Here is a 14,579-nt window from a genome sequence, read left to right on the forward strand (position 1 = left end):
AACATATAAGCTAATCTTAGAAGCTATGTTGAAAGCTACAGTTTGCTAACCTCTCGTCTTAGCTAACCTCCCATGCTAGCTAACATGCCACTCAAGCTTCAGTTCCCTGTTAATAAAATGAAATCTTTATTTGTGTATACAGGGATATATAATAGTACCCATAACTCCTTTAGTTTTACGATAATGGATCACATTCACATGGCGGCCATGTTCCTGTGACATCACACTCAGGGTGGGAAGCTGAAAAAGCTGATCATGTCATGCGGTTCTGGTGTGTAAGTTTTATAAATGTTGAGAATCTCACAAACTGTCTTTCATCAATGATTCAATAACAAGCTACAAAGACGATAAACACTAAAAAAATCTCAAAAAAGATGTTGCACATCAAGTTTGAAAAACATAACATAAAGTATAATTGGATACAGTAATGTAAAAATAGCAGTGGAACTTGAAGGGATAGCCATACATCCAATAAGTTTCACCTCAAGATCGCTGAATGTGTTCACATTTTTAATCATATCCATGATTCTCCGGGCATTAATGTTAGCAGAGAAGTGGCTGAATGCTAACTTCAGCTGTGGTTGTGTTAGCTAATGGGTTATCAAACACTTGTTTTCTAAAACTTGGAATATGGCTCGATTTATCTCCAGAAGTTCTGTATCCATTGTCTTTGTAGTTTCTTATTGATTGGGGAGCATTACACTGAAAACAGTTTTTCAGGTTCTTGAAATTTACAACTTAAATGACTTTTAGCCTGTACAGTATGACTTAGGCTAAAGAGCCTCCACATGTGGCTCATTTGGGACTAGTTGTGGCTCTTTTAGGTCCTACTTTCCCACACATATTTTAGGAACAGATTAGATTTTTCGATTGTGGCTCTTGCAGAAATAGTTTTTTGGCTCTTAAGTCTAACAAGGCTGAGTACCACTGGTCTATAACATGATCTCCCACTGTGCTCTAATGATGATTTAAGCTTCCCTACTTATTTCACTAATCATCATGCTGGTCACACTCACTATGTGACTTATGAATGGAGTTAATAACTACAATCCCTGAAATCCACAACTAAGAGTTTTCAGTCAACATTTTTACTCAGATTTAAAATAAGCAGCAGGAGCTTTTTAAGCTACAGCCTGGTTGTGGTCGAACAGTCTCAGGAAGAAAAAAAAAAAAACAGGCCAACAAGAATGAAAACCAGAAAAGAACACCCACACCATAATGCAAACTTTAAAAGCTTATCAAACGCTGGATCTGCCTTGAACTTTGAACATGCTCGGCTCCTCCATTTCTGCACACACTCTCTGAGAGGCTCTTAATGTGCCTTTGTGTCACTGCTGCAACAACAGACCTGCCTCCTGGTGTCTGGACTAAAAAGGTTTTCTTGCAATTATAGAAAATTGCTGCAGTAGGTTCTGAGCCTGGAAGTAGTGTAATGATTTTTCAGTGGCGTCTGAAATGTATATGAATTAGATGAATGTTCTTCCTTTTGTTCTCCCGGGTTCTTCAGACTATTCTAGCAGAGCTGTTTTAGAAAAATCACACTGAGAACTGTCTGTGCTCATGCAGTCAAAGATTAGGCAGCTGCGTTTCTTGTCCTCAGTTTTTAGTCAGGCTGACTTTTAGCTTTCTTTCATATTGTAAATGTTGGCATTTGTTACAAACAGCTTTATTTTAAATGCACACTCAAGGGCCAACACTTCCTGAATATTTGTGGGGCAAACGCAATTAAGGTTTGACAAATGGCCTTTCTTAATATCATCAAGTGCACAGCAAACACACATTTGTATTTGAGCATTATTAAGTAGGGTGTAATTTGTGGATTTGGTAAGAATCTGATCATTTATATGAAGTGGGAAATAACGACTGTCTTACAACAATGTCAAATAATTTGTTCAAGTTTATATGGCTGACCGAGTCATGCTATCCTTTCACTGCTTGAAATAACCCATAAACTGACTCACACCACAAATAAGGAGGACTCGTCATCCTCCCAAATGTCTGGCAATCCTCTGCCTTTGGGCCCCGAGGGTCGTTCAAATGGATGGTACACGAGCAGCCGCGTGTCCAGCACTTTGTGTGTGAGTGTGCTTGTTAAAAGAGCAGCCTGCTGGGACACCAACACACGCTTGCCACAAACAGAAAACATCTGTGACGCCCACACCGATAGCGGCTCTGCTCGATTACTGGACTCCCAAATGTCATCAGGGTGATAGCTGAAACATATGTGTCTATCACCGCGAAAACACCCTGTAATAAAAATTATCATATGTGCTAGAAAACGTTGGATGTGTCACCGCCAACACAGCCGGGGAAAAAAAACAGGTTTCACCACATGATTCATCGTCGCTGCGAAGAATCTGGCTAAACAAGGTGATGAAAACAGAAACAGGAAAGAAGCTGGTCAGCAGATAAGCACATTTCAGACTCACATGCCCCTGCTTCAAGTAAAGCACTCTTGAAAGCAGGCCTAGTTATTGCTCACTAGGTCAGTCATTACAATATTAGTAAACAGGCATCAGGCTTGAAGCCCCAAGTAGCCTGTAGCTGCTGCTGTGCACCCAATGGCACAGATGTCAACTGAGATTTCCTTACAAGTGTAATTATTCAACCAAGCAGGGCAATCTATGTTAGCACCAGATGAGTCACTCTGGTTTTGTAATGTGACCTCTAAAGACAGTGAAGTTAAGATCTCAAATCTGAAGAGAGATTCTGTAACAAGGCCTAAGATGCTCTTTTGTATTGTTCAAAATTATCTAGCAGCAAATTTACAAGTGTTGACAGATGAACAAAAACAACCGCAGAACAGAAGATGCACTGCATGAAACAGAGATTATGAGATTATAATATGGCTAATAAATGTTATTAGTTGTTCGTCTGTGCTGTTAGTCTCCATCATCCAAACAAGAAAACAAATTATCGCCATTCCCACTGGATGATATGTTCCTTGAACATGTCCACTGTCCTTCACCCTCCTGCTAATGCGAAGACTCGCGGGAACGCCAAATGTGTGTGTTAATACGCAGCTGAAAATAGTCCCCATGAAGCACACTTTTTACTCCTCAGGACAAATTGTACAAACAAGTACAGTATGCACCTCAAAAAAATATTAAATAATGTATTCGTAAGCTGGTTTAGCTGAAGAATTACATAACCACAAGTAGGAGCAGCACAGAAGTCTCAAAGAGGGGGACAAACTGTCATATTGTTTGGCTTTGATTTTTTTTCCCAGTATATAAAAAGGATACATCTGTCTATCAGATTTTAGGACTTCAGTCATATGTGTGTTCTGACTAGCTGCAGCTGTCCAGCTGTATTAGGGAACTACTCTGTTATATTTTCAAATGCCCCGACACTCAGACTTCTTGTAATCATGACTAAGCCTATTTTTGAAAATTGCAGTTGACAGAAAAAATGACTGTTCCAGTAACATTTAAAACACAGGAAAAATCCTTATTAGCTACAGCCTATGCCTGACTCAAACACTCCTCTGTCTATAATTCATCCCTTCTTTCTGCTCAGCTGCTGAATCACCACCCAACTCCCCGTAGGTCACTTTACAACAAGAGCTCTTCACAACATTGCAACATGCCTTAAGCCTCCTTAGGCGGCTGAGGGAATGGAGTTCTCCCATGAAGTGTTTATTTATAGATGCTTGTAAAAACCACACCCAAAGATTACTGATGATGTTTCCCATGACCTTGTTCTGCAGATGATTATTGCTTCCCTCGTCTTTCAAATGGATCGCAACATGTAAAAGTAAGTAAACAACGGTTACTTCCATTGCTCTATAAAAATGTGCACAGCGATGTGAACAAAAGATGAGTCAAAGTGATCACAGGTTACTTTTATTTTCTACTAAAATACATGTTTCATGCAGGTTTTGTCACTTTCCACAACAGTCAACAAAAACACAATGAAACTAGTGTAGATCCGCCTCAAGGCTTTGAGCCTCACCATTTTAGGCAAAGGAGGATTTCTAAGTCACTCAGTAATGTGTACAAAATATAAGTGGCTTTTAAACAGTGGGTGTTCATCTGTCGTTACATGCTGTTTCATGCTTTCAGCCAATCATACATGGCTTCTATGACCACTTACAGAAGTTAATGATGCCAGGGGGGGAAAGCCTGTCAGAAAAGAATGCTAAATGAAGTGGAGAACAGAACATAAATAAGTAAATAATTTACCTTAAGTAAGATATTGCTTTTTTTTTCTTTTTTTTTTAAATGACTGTATTTAAAATCAGTATACAATACAACGTATCCTAAATGCTATAGACAGATGTAGCTCGAGAATCTCCCTAATCTGTGTTCAAGACTCATGGATAGTGGTACAGTTATGTTGGTCTCTTCATCAGTAAGCTGGATGTGGTGAGAAACAAAATAATGTCTTTCTTTCTGTACGGTCTTGTTGCAAACTTTGTGGCACGGACAGAAAAGTTTGTGACACAGCTTGAATCTAAACAGTGGAGTTGAAGGCATATGTGAATCAGTTATACTACATGTAAAGGAGAGAGCGAGAGCGTGGAGCAAACTATGCTCTACGACACAAGGCCTGCTATGAACTTCGTATGAAAATAAAAAGGAGGTAGGCAAATTCTCTCCACTGCTCAGGACACACTGACGGTTTGAATAAGAAGCAGGGATGGGTATGAAGAGCTTGTCAAACATGCTACACACACACACACACACACACACACACACACACACACACACACACACACACACACACACACACACACACACACACACACACACACACACACACACACACACACACACACACACACACACACACACACACACACACACACACACACACACACACACACACACACACTAAGCTTGTGTAAAAGATGACAGTTCAGCACAGCATGCTTGAAATCTGCCTCCTAACCTATTAAAGTTGTTTCCTGTCTCACTCAGCTGCTTGCATATTAATGCTATTAAGATTTGAAATACCTTTCATGTAAACAAGGAGACAACAAGACACACGACTCATGCATGCATTATCATCTCCAAAAAGTAGAACGACAGTAAACACATACAGATGTTACTGCACAGCATATTTAGTGGCTGATTTTTTTTTTTTTAGGTTGCAGGAGTATTTTTTTTTTTAAGAGAGCTTTTGTTAACACAGGAATAAAGCAACCACAAATCAACGCATCTTCTTTTCTTTCTTCGTGCCCGTCTGCATGACATCATTAAGCGTAAACGACATGAACGCAATCTGCTCAAGTTCACTCTCTTTCCCACACTCCATCAGGCACGAGAACTGATCTTTGTCTCCGTTGTAGGCCAGGTCTGAGTAGCCGCTGGGCCCCCTGTGGATGATCCGGGGCCTGTCCCACCCCGACGAATGCAGGGGGGATCGGTTCAAGTACACGCCCATGTCCCTTCTGCTGGACTTGTCGGTTGGGTGGATGAAGAGGAGCCAGGTTTGCGTGTCAGGAGACAAGAGCGAGGTGCCGCAAGCCTTGCTTTCAGCATCATCGTTGGGGACAAATTCCGGGGCGGGGAAGCCGATAACACTGCCCTGACAGCCCGAAGGTGGTTCCACGAGCTCTGCAGCCATGTGGGGTTTGTCAAAATACACGCCGCTGTTTTCGCTCAAGGCCTCACATCTGTGCCCTCCGGAGTTACGAGCATTGCAATAAAGGTGACTCCTGCCCTCATGGTCTATGATTTCAGCCATTTCACATTCACATGACTTTTTTTGAAGCATCTTTCCTACACGCCACGTCTGTCCAAAGTCCTCGCTGTAAATGGACAGAGCACGTGGGTAAACTGTAAAAGGAATGGGGAAGGAACAGCATCTGTAAGGGACATAATAGGCGTACGCAGGGATGACCAATCTCCCGTTCTCCAGCTGAACACCGTGGCCGGGACCCACGGCAAATGTGGCCCACTTGTGGATGGCTTCCCCAATCACACGTTCTGTTAAGTCTCTTGCTTGGGTCCAGGTTTGCCCGTCATCGCCGCTGCTGATGCAGCAAAGGCGGGCCTTGTTCTTACCTGTCAGGATCTGCCGCGCCTCTGTGGTGTTCCCCAAGACGCAGATGAAAAATAAAAACAGGGTTTTGCTGTTTTTTTCATACACAGGGCAGGGATTCATGGTGCGGTGGTCTGATAGACACGCTGTTGACAGCTCCTGACTGGATGACCACTGAAAAACGAAGCAAAAATCTGAATGATTAGAACTGACGATGTTGGATAATATCCATATTACAATTCCACAATTCACTTAGCAGACGCTTTTATCCAAAGCAACGCACATCAGAGAGTGAGTACAACACTAATCCATTCATACACCGCCACCAAAGCAGGGGGAGCAATGCAGGGTTAAGTGTCTCAGCTCCAGTGTCCACATAGCAAGGGGCTTTATTTCTGAGTGGGTCATAATTACCTGAACAGAGCCATCATCTTTCAGCGTTCCTCTTCTCATCACAAGGATCTTGGCATCGTGGTCACAAGGGGAGGATCTTTTTTCTGCAAAGGCGAGGAAGGTGTGACAGTGCCTCAGATAAATGAGAGCAGGAATCCTGTATGTAATCCCATTTGGCTCCTTTTCAAACAAAGTTGTTTTGACTGGCTCCTCTCCACTGCCACTCTTTGACGGCGTGTTCCCCATAATGGATCACAATAATCTGTAAGCAGACAATGTTCATCTTAATGTAACACAAGATCTCCTTCATTAGTTCTGTTATTATCTTTGAACCTCATAATGATAGAGTTTACACTCCACCAGCTCCACATAGACAGACGTGTAATTTACATGGTGACAAATAAGATTCTCACGTGTCCTGCTCACCTGTAAAAAAAACAAAAACAAAAACAAAAAACACTCACCTTTACTTGTCAGTCTTCACATATGCAGCCCTTGATCTTCGCCTGAACGGCATAATATCTTCTAATATCACGCCACAACAAGAAACCTCTGATGTTCACGACACTGATGCTATGGGTTCACTAGGAAAGACGAAGACACTGAAGCGAGAACACGCACTCTTACTTACTTCCGGGTTCGCTTGGACGCGGGGTTCGTAAGACAGGACCGCGGGTTCAACCACCTAACTCAAGTGAAACCACACAGTCTATGAGTAAAACTCGGAAAGGTGCATTTTATTTCACGTTGTTATTTCTAAATTAAAGACGTGGAAGCGTTTAAGCGCCATTTGACGAAAGTAAACAAACCGACCGGCACTGCCACGCATGCGCATTGTGGACATTTTCCAAACAGGCGCTAGCTAACTAATTCGCGTAGACGAACTTGGGGTCGCGCATAAATTCGTCTGGCCAGAAAAAATTAGACAGAGTCGTTGTCTACGCTAAAAAAGTGTTAATATGTTTATTTACTCTTTCAAAGTTGTTAGCTAAGCGGATAATTATCTTATCGTTTAATTTAATCTTTGGCTACACAGGCTCTCCAGTTGCTTCCGCCTTCGCCTGGTAAAAGAAACGCTCGCTTCTTTACCGCCCCCTGCTGGACTGGATGACCACTAAAAATCGTCTTTCAGGTTGTTGCTAGGATACGAAGCACGACAGAGCAGCTCGAGATCGTATTGAATGTCAGAAGTAACAGGGAAAGAGCGTGATACACCTTTGAATAAAAGTTTCTTGGTGATTAATGGATCACACAGGAAAACAGGATGACATTACAGCATCGAAGAACGGAAGGTGGGTTAAGTTGAATCAGTATTTTCAAGAAATGTAAGCTTAACTTCTTTTATTTCTCTTTAAATCAATTAAAATTAAATACAGTTGGGATTTTAAAAATGTAGGTTGGACAAATAAAGTCGTCTAATTTGAATAAAACCTTTGGCTATCAGAAGTTATAATTACTTTTTTTCTGTTTTTCAGTTCCATAGCCATAACCTGAGAATACAATCGGCATATTGTGTAATAATCAGATAATTGTTAATGTGCAAGCAGTGTTGGCCAACAATATCATTTTTTAAATTTGACTTTCCTTGCAGGTGCTGGTCATTGGCTCGTGGCGTACAGAAAGGCAGAGGAGCAGAGATACAGGAACCTGCACAGAAGAATAAAAGAGACGCATGGAAAATGTGACAACAAGAGGGGAAAGGACCGTCGCCATGGTAACACATTGGATTCACTTTTTCTGGTAAGGCCCAGAGAGGTAAATATACAGAACGAGAGATATCCTGAGAACTGTTTTTGTGCCAAAATAGAGAAACGGCTGATCTGTGTTATAATCAAAGTTTCTGTTGTAGCTTCAGTCACATTGTGTTGACAGACCGTCTGAACTCTGTACCGTCAACGTCAGTGAGCAGAAACTGAATTCTGTAAGAATCACGTTTTCCCTCCACGTTTTTGTCAAAGTTATTTGTAAAAAATATTAACATTGTGTCTGTCTGTCTGTTGCACAGGTCAATCCTGACGACCTTAAGGAGTTTGTCAATGTAGCTTACATTGATGCATCGATCAACGCCCTCTCTCTAGGTGATTGTTGATTGACTATAAATCATGCAGATATGATTCAATTACAGATTATGTTTCTTCAAGTCTTTCCTTAAAGGATTTGTTTTGCACAGGGGCGTTCAGCAGTTTCCTGTCCTTAAAAGAACTCAATCTGTCGTTAAACGGGCTCCGCAACATGACGTTTGATGCTGCTGACTTCCCTCACCTCGAGGTGAGACGGCAGACTTTCCTCATATTAATTAAAGCTTCTGTGACAAGGTTTTAGCAGGTTAGGAAACAGACTTACATTAATGCTGATGCATCTTTTTGATCTAGTGAAGCAAAAAATCTGAAAATGGTTTCTATGGTTATTTATGCTTGTCCCCCCCTGCCACAGTGTAGGCGTCAAGGTGATAAATATCATGCTGCAGAAACAGGCTCTTTAAAAATATGTTCCTTGCCAGAGTTATAGTGGCTTCAGGTAGACATTTAAGATAAAAGAGGATTCAATCTTTTAAAACAAAATACTACAACCCTGGTTATCTGCTCTGTCCACTAGGGGGCGGCAAAAACCAACACAACCCAAATGTTTCTCACAGGAGCTTTAAATACACGAGTGCTATTACTACTTTCAATATGACATGTTTGTGTTGTCAGTATGTCCAAGGAGTGGCACATAACTTGACATGACTTTTTTTTTATAATTTAAAAGCATTTTAATTCCCCCAGAAACTTTCTAATCTTCATGTTGCTGCCTTGATTCATTTCATCTTGTTCCACATGTGTAACTCTGTAATAATGGAGAAGCTTTGCTATTAATGAGCAACCAACAGAGAAGATATGTGCTGTCTATTTAAGTTTCTATGTCTCTTATGATGTCTACATCAAGACTTTTATAGAGTGGTTTAATGTTTGAGCTGTGTTGGATGGTAAAGTCATTTTCAATAACTCACTTGAATCCTCACAGGTTTTGGATCTTTCCTACAACAATTTGTCAGCTGATTCTATTGTTAACATCGGTCGGCTTCCTCGCCTGAAAGTCCTTCATCTGACTGGAAATGAACTTCATCATCTTCCTCCTCACCTGTGTTCCTCCAACCAGAGCCCCGCACAATTGTAAGTAACTTGTAGTCTTTGAAAAATAAACTGTATTCATGATGACACAACTTGCTGTGTCAACTCAAGATGCTCAGCATTAAAACACTTCCATTCGCTGCTTCACGCTAATACTTTTAACCTTTCAACAATAATAATACTGAATTTCCAGCTGGGATTGATAAAGTATTTCTGATTCTGATGCGCTTCACTTCAAACATTATTTCCCCAATTGTTCCTGTAAAAAGACGATGAGTCTTGCTTGTACTCTCGGGTCACTTCTGTCAGACACTTCTTTGTGTAATGGCTGCAGAAGCCAACTTTCCACATGACAGCTTTTACAAAAAACTTTGATTTGAGTCACACGAATCGGGCACAATTAGAGACAGCTAATCCATGTAATTACAGGTTTTGTGGAGCAAAAATGCTAATTCATTCTTCAGCTACAATCTGATGCTTTCCACAGTCTGCTTCTTCTTTCTTACATGAGTTACTGCAGAACATATCTTGTTTTATGATTCAACAGTCAAGAATTACCATGAATTCAAGGCTACTGTTCACTATGGAATCAAAGTCCTTCAACCTATAGCCCTGCAGTGTGTGTTGTAACTCACTGTTAAAAATGTCAAATGTCTTTGCCAAAGATTTCTGACCATGTAGCAGTCATGATGAGCAGCGTACTTAACTGATAAGTTAGTGAATGATTTCATAATTAAACAAAATCTCTGAGAATATAATGAGAGAAAAAAAAAAATCAAAACACATTCTTGTGTCAAATTGACCACAAGGGGGTGCCGATGAGACAATAAAAAAATTCAAATTCACACAAATGTCAAGGTATTCTATAAACCTGCTGTGCAGCCGGGGATATAGAGCACACATGGTTGTGCATACATGGTGTAATAACTGTTCTTTTATGTATTGAAGTGCATTATAAATCACATTCAGCGTTATATATCAGACTTTTCTCATGATGGCTTCACGTTGGGCCTTTGTAAATAAAATATTAAAGAGTACAGTTAAGACCTGCTCTTTTTTGTAAAGTCAGGTAACATATGTTATGAGATCTAGCTATACAAATAAAGACTGATGATTAACTGTATAATGCTTCTGAATGTAATGTTTTTCTTTATGAACAGGCCCGCTGCACGAGAAGACTCACAGTTTGAAACTCTGGAAGTCCTGATGCTGGACGATAACAAACTCTCCTCAGGAGTCTTCAACAGTCTATCGAACCTAAAGAGGTCATTGAAGTGTTCTGTATAAAACAAAGTAGAAAAGAACATTCTGGAAACATTTATTAAATCTTTTAAAATGTTTGAATTACAGGCTTAAGTATTTAAACCTTCAGGGGAACCGCATTTCTAAAATACCATATTTGCAACCAGCGGGTTCTTCAAAAGCAGCGATCGAAGAGCGAACTGAAGAGCAGGGACCGGGTAAGCGTTTCAACATTTTGTTAATAAGCTGGTATGTCAGTAGCCTCAGAAAATAATTGATGATGTCATCTTCCCTCCCATCCAGCCCACACTGAGCCAAATCCTGTCACCAATGAAGATTTAAAGAGAACCTCTCAGGTGCTTCATCTTACAGTTGGTGTTTGAGATGCCTCCTCACTTTGTTTCAATCAGTTATTATATATATTATTATAATATTTGTATTAATCCCTCTTAGACTGAACACATCAAGGAGTCCTGTGGAGGCTCTACTTCACCTCTACCTGCTCTGCAGTTCCTGAATTTAGCCGACAACAAGGTGAGTAACATAATGTGTACCAAAAAATCAACCATGAGCTGTTTTAAGAAAACAAGCTAACATATCTCATCAGTGTTTCGTCATCAGATCGCAGAGGAGGACGGAGTGATGGCTGCCGCTCTTTTCCCAACGCTTCGAGAAATCGATATCTGCTCCAACCCTCTGACCATGCAGAGAAGTGGTAATCCTTCTGTTTTCTCCCACATGAGGCTGAGTTTAAGGATGGTCGGTGAATATGAAAAGCTCCATGTCTCTGTTTGAACACAGGCGACCCTCCTTTACTCACATACTACCTTCAGGACAGACTGGGGATTACAATAAGGCGAAAGAAGAAACAAGAAGCCATGAAGCTGCCAGTGAAGGTTTCCACTGATCCAAAATGGAAGGTTTGACTCTCCTTTGTTTTGTTTTGTCATCTTATTTTGACTCTTGAGATTTTGTTGTATGAACAATCGTTTTCCTTCCTATCGCAGGTCGAAGAAAGAACCCAGAAGGTGTTAAATAAGTCATCGATGAGGGACGCACCTTGTCCTGCTGAAACTCAGGGGGAGAGAAATGAGATGCACTTAGAGAAAACACCAGAATCCCTCCAAGAAGAAACTCAACACTTCTTTGTTACTCAGGTAGTCTTTAACCTTTGAGGTTATTCAAGAATCCACTCAGAACATTTCAAATGATTTCATTCTTTGCATCATGTTCAGGCAACAGATTTTGAGTTAGATTTCCAAAACAATGAGAGAGAAACATCAGAGAACAAAGTGGGACACAAGGCAGAAACAGATCCTGAAGGACTCCCGTGCTATGAAATGTTGATGGATGCAAACTCATACCCTGATGCAGAGGAGCCCATTGGTGAGGATTTATTGTTTCACCAGCAGCCATTTATTTTTTGGACTTTTCCCTCCAGCTCTTAAATAAAAAGTCTGGCTATGTAATCCGCCCATAGTGAAGGGGATAGTCAAGTTTTTTTGTTTTTTTTTCATTTCCACAGGAATTCAAACAGCTGTTCGGATGCTGGAACACACGCTGAAGAATCTCAATGTTTACAGAGACTCCAAACCAAAGCTTGATAGCATCCAGGCCCCGTACAGAGAAAGAGAGAAAAGGGTTTGTACCACAGGATGTATATATGTTCAGTATTGAATTTAAATAAGTATAATTTCTTACTCTAAAAGAACCATTCTGTTTGCAGATTAAGAAACTTCCACCTTTGAGGCCAATAAAGCAGCCGTCTGAGAAGGTGGATGAAATGATCAAGGAAATCAAAGAGAGTACATCGATCAGAGAAGTCCCTTTAAGTAAGAACACTTCTGATTCAGTCGATGTCTGCTTCACATTTCTGCATAATGACTCTTTGTTTTCTGTTCAGGCAGCGCTGTACGCAACACAAGTGTTACCAACCAGGATTATAAGGAAGCTCAGTCTCTGCTGAGGGACATGAAGACAAAGTACAAAATGGTCCATCAGAAAACCATGGAACAAGTCGCCAGCGTTGAGATGGAGAGAAACACCGGCCAAAACGGAGCGGCGCCTCCACCTGTGAACTCTGAACTCTGAACTCCTGATGTAAAAAAGTGCTTAGCTAAGCTGTGATTTTACATCTTCTCTTTAGTATCATCTCGTTAGTGTTGGTATGCTATTTGTGTGAGTGGAATTAATAAGAACAGAAAGCACATGTCCTTAATAAAAGAAGGTTGTTGAACCCTGTTGTGCATTTTTTATGAAACAACAAAGATGATTCCCAACAGAAAACTACAGGAGACGAGAACTACAGTGCTTGTCATGACTTTTTTGTTAACTTAAGAACACCAATTATTTTGTTATATGGAGATGATAGCACTTGTTTCTCACTCTAAAGCTTCACTATCTGATGTTATCTTGATAAATCGAAGAGAGATTTCAGAAGATTTTAAACAGAAATGTATTGACTTTCCGCACGATCAAGGATTATTAATGTTGTGTTAATGTACTTTTGAGGTGTTAATTTATCTTATCTGGAAAAAGGAGAAGCATATTTGTTGCGGTAACAAAAAAATGTAACATGAATTGTTGCTTTATTATAGATAACATTATCCTTGAAAACCTGAAAGATCAGGTTTGGCACATGTGAAAGTCACTGTAAATACTGTGGGGGAGGATTCATAACAATTGAAGTACGATCAAATATGGTAGTTATTAAATTGACTTTTATAATGTAAATCTTTAGCATCAATTGTCAAGACACCAACTATACATGCATATAATCTCTGATACAAATAATAAAAAGAAAACAAAATGTGGGTTTCTTTTGGTGGGGGGGGGGGGGTAACAGATTCCTTGTTATCTTGAGATGACACATTTTCTTTTGTTCAGAGATAAGAGGCGTTATAAATTTGCATCAGTGCACATTCTTGGCCTCTACAGCGAGCAGATCCGCTCCAAACAGATCCGTATCAAATTCATTAATTCCAGTGGCGATTCTAGAGTCTGTAGGGGCCCCAGGCAAAAAATTATTGGGGGCCCCTCCAATCACTGTTATATCTACCAGTGTCCTGACGCTTCTTTTTTTTACTCCTAGACAAAAAAATCCCTCTTCATTTTCCTTCAGTGATTCTCATTGACACACTTTCACAGGACTTATACATGAGATGCTAAGCAGGGCAATGAGAGTGAGTGTTGTCAGATGGAGCCCCATTTTGAGCCACTGCTGTAGTTTAAAGTTTATCAGTCCTCCACCTCGCCTGTTGACAAGAAGCGCCTCTGATTAAATCTAGAGAAAGTTCTTCTGCATGAAGCAGTGACTGGGTGGCATCTGCTTTCTGTTTCCTGTCTGTTCCCATGAGTCAGTCTGATTAATACTGACACAGATATATGGTGATAGTGATTGATGATGGCGCAGCTGCAGCACCACGGCTACAACCAGAACAACATCATGCACAGTGTGTATGAGTGTGTGCCACTAGAGTTCAGCTGTGACAATGAAAGTGAAACTGGAGTTTATCAGTTTATGCTGTTTGTGTACATTCAGATCTTTTCAATCCAAAAAAAAGAAGTTTCATATTTCTCTGGTTCAATCTGTTTCTATCAGCGTAGCCTTAAATCACAGCCTGTCATTAAACTGATGGGTTTTTATGACTCTAACATGGCTTTGGTCCAGCACACTGTACACTGGATTAGATGTAATCTTGGATTTTATACATTCAATTCAACTATTCATTCGGATCTTCATGAGGAGATGGATTTAGGTATTTTTGTTTAGGAAGGCTATATTCTGCATGCTGGTTCAGTTGTTCATTTTCATATGTGTTCATTCCCAGCACGTTTAGTCCTCCA

At 40.4% G+C, this 14,579-nt stretch overlaps 2 protein-coding genes across 3 annotated transcripts; one reads left to right on the forward strand and one right to left on the reverse strand.

The window, feature by feature from the left end:
• Positions 1-3,829: 3,829 nt before the first annotated feature.
• Positions 3,830-6,999, reverse strand: neu3.1 (sialidase 3 (membrane sialidase), tandem duplicate 1). The gene is made up of 3 exons (XM_020633362.3): positions 6,846-6,999; positions 6,403-6,643; positions 3,830-6,162 (listed from the first exon to the last, which is right to left on the reverse strand). Exons 2-3 carry the CDS (start codon positions 6,625-6,627, stop codon positions 5,155-5,157), a joined length of 1,233 nt encoding a protein of 410 aa, XP_020489018.1. The 5' UTR covers positions 6,628-6,643; positions 6,846-6,999; the 3' UTR covers positions 3,830-5,154.
• A 445-nt stretch (positions 7,000-7,444) lies between these two features.
• Positions 7,445-12,969, forward strand: xrra1 (X-ray radiation resistance associated 1). Of its 2 annotated transcripts, XM_020633413.3 has the most exons (17): positions 7,445-7,673; positions 7,973-8,121; positions 8,231-8,302; positions 8,387-8,459; positions 8,552-8,649; positions 9,385-9,533; positions 10,652-10,756; positions 10,842-10,951; positions 11,037-11,089; positions 11,187-11,267; positions 11,355-11,448; positions 11,535-11,653; positions 11,741-11,890; positions 11,969-12,119; positions 12,259-12,374; positions 12,460-12,565; positions 12,637-12,969. In XM_020633413.3, the coding sequence occupies exons 1-17, from the start codon at positions 7,646-7,648 to the stop codon at positions 12,822-12,824; spliced, it is 1,842 nt and encodes a 613-aa protein (XP_020489069.1). In that variant the 5' UTR covers positions 7,445-7,645; the 3' UTR covers positions 12,825-12,969. The 2 variants fall into 2 exon arrangements, with proteins under 2 accessions (XP_020489069.1, XP_065818862.1); XM_065962790.1 differs by lacking the exons at positions 7,445-7,673; positions 7,973-8,121 and having other exon boundaries at positions 8,242-8,302; positions 8,536-8,649.
• Positions 12,970-14,579: the final 1,610 nt, after the last annotated feature.

Source organism: Labrus bergylta, chromosome 14 (assembly GCF_963930695.1).
Source record: "Labrus bergylta chromosome 14, fLabBer1.1, whole genome shotgun sequence".
Lineage (NCBI taxonomy): Eukaryota > Metazoa > Chordata > Actinopteri > Labriformes > Labridae > Labrus > Labrus bergylta.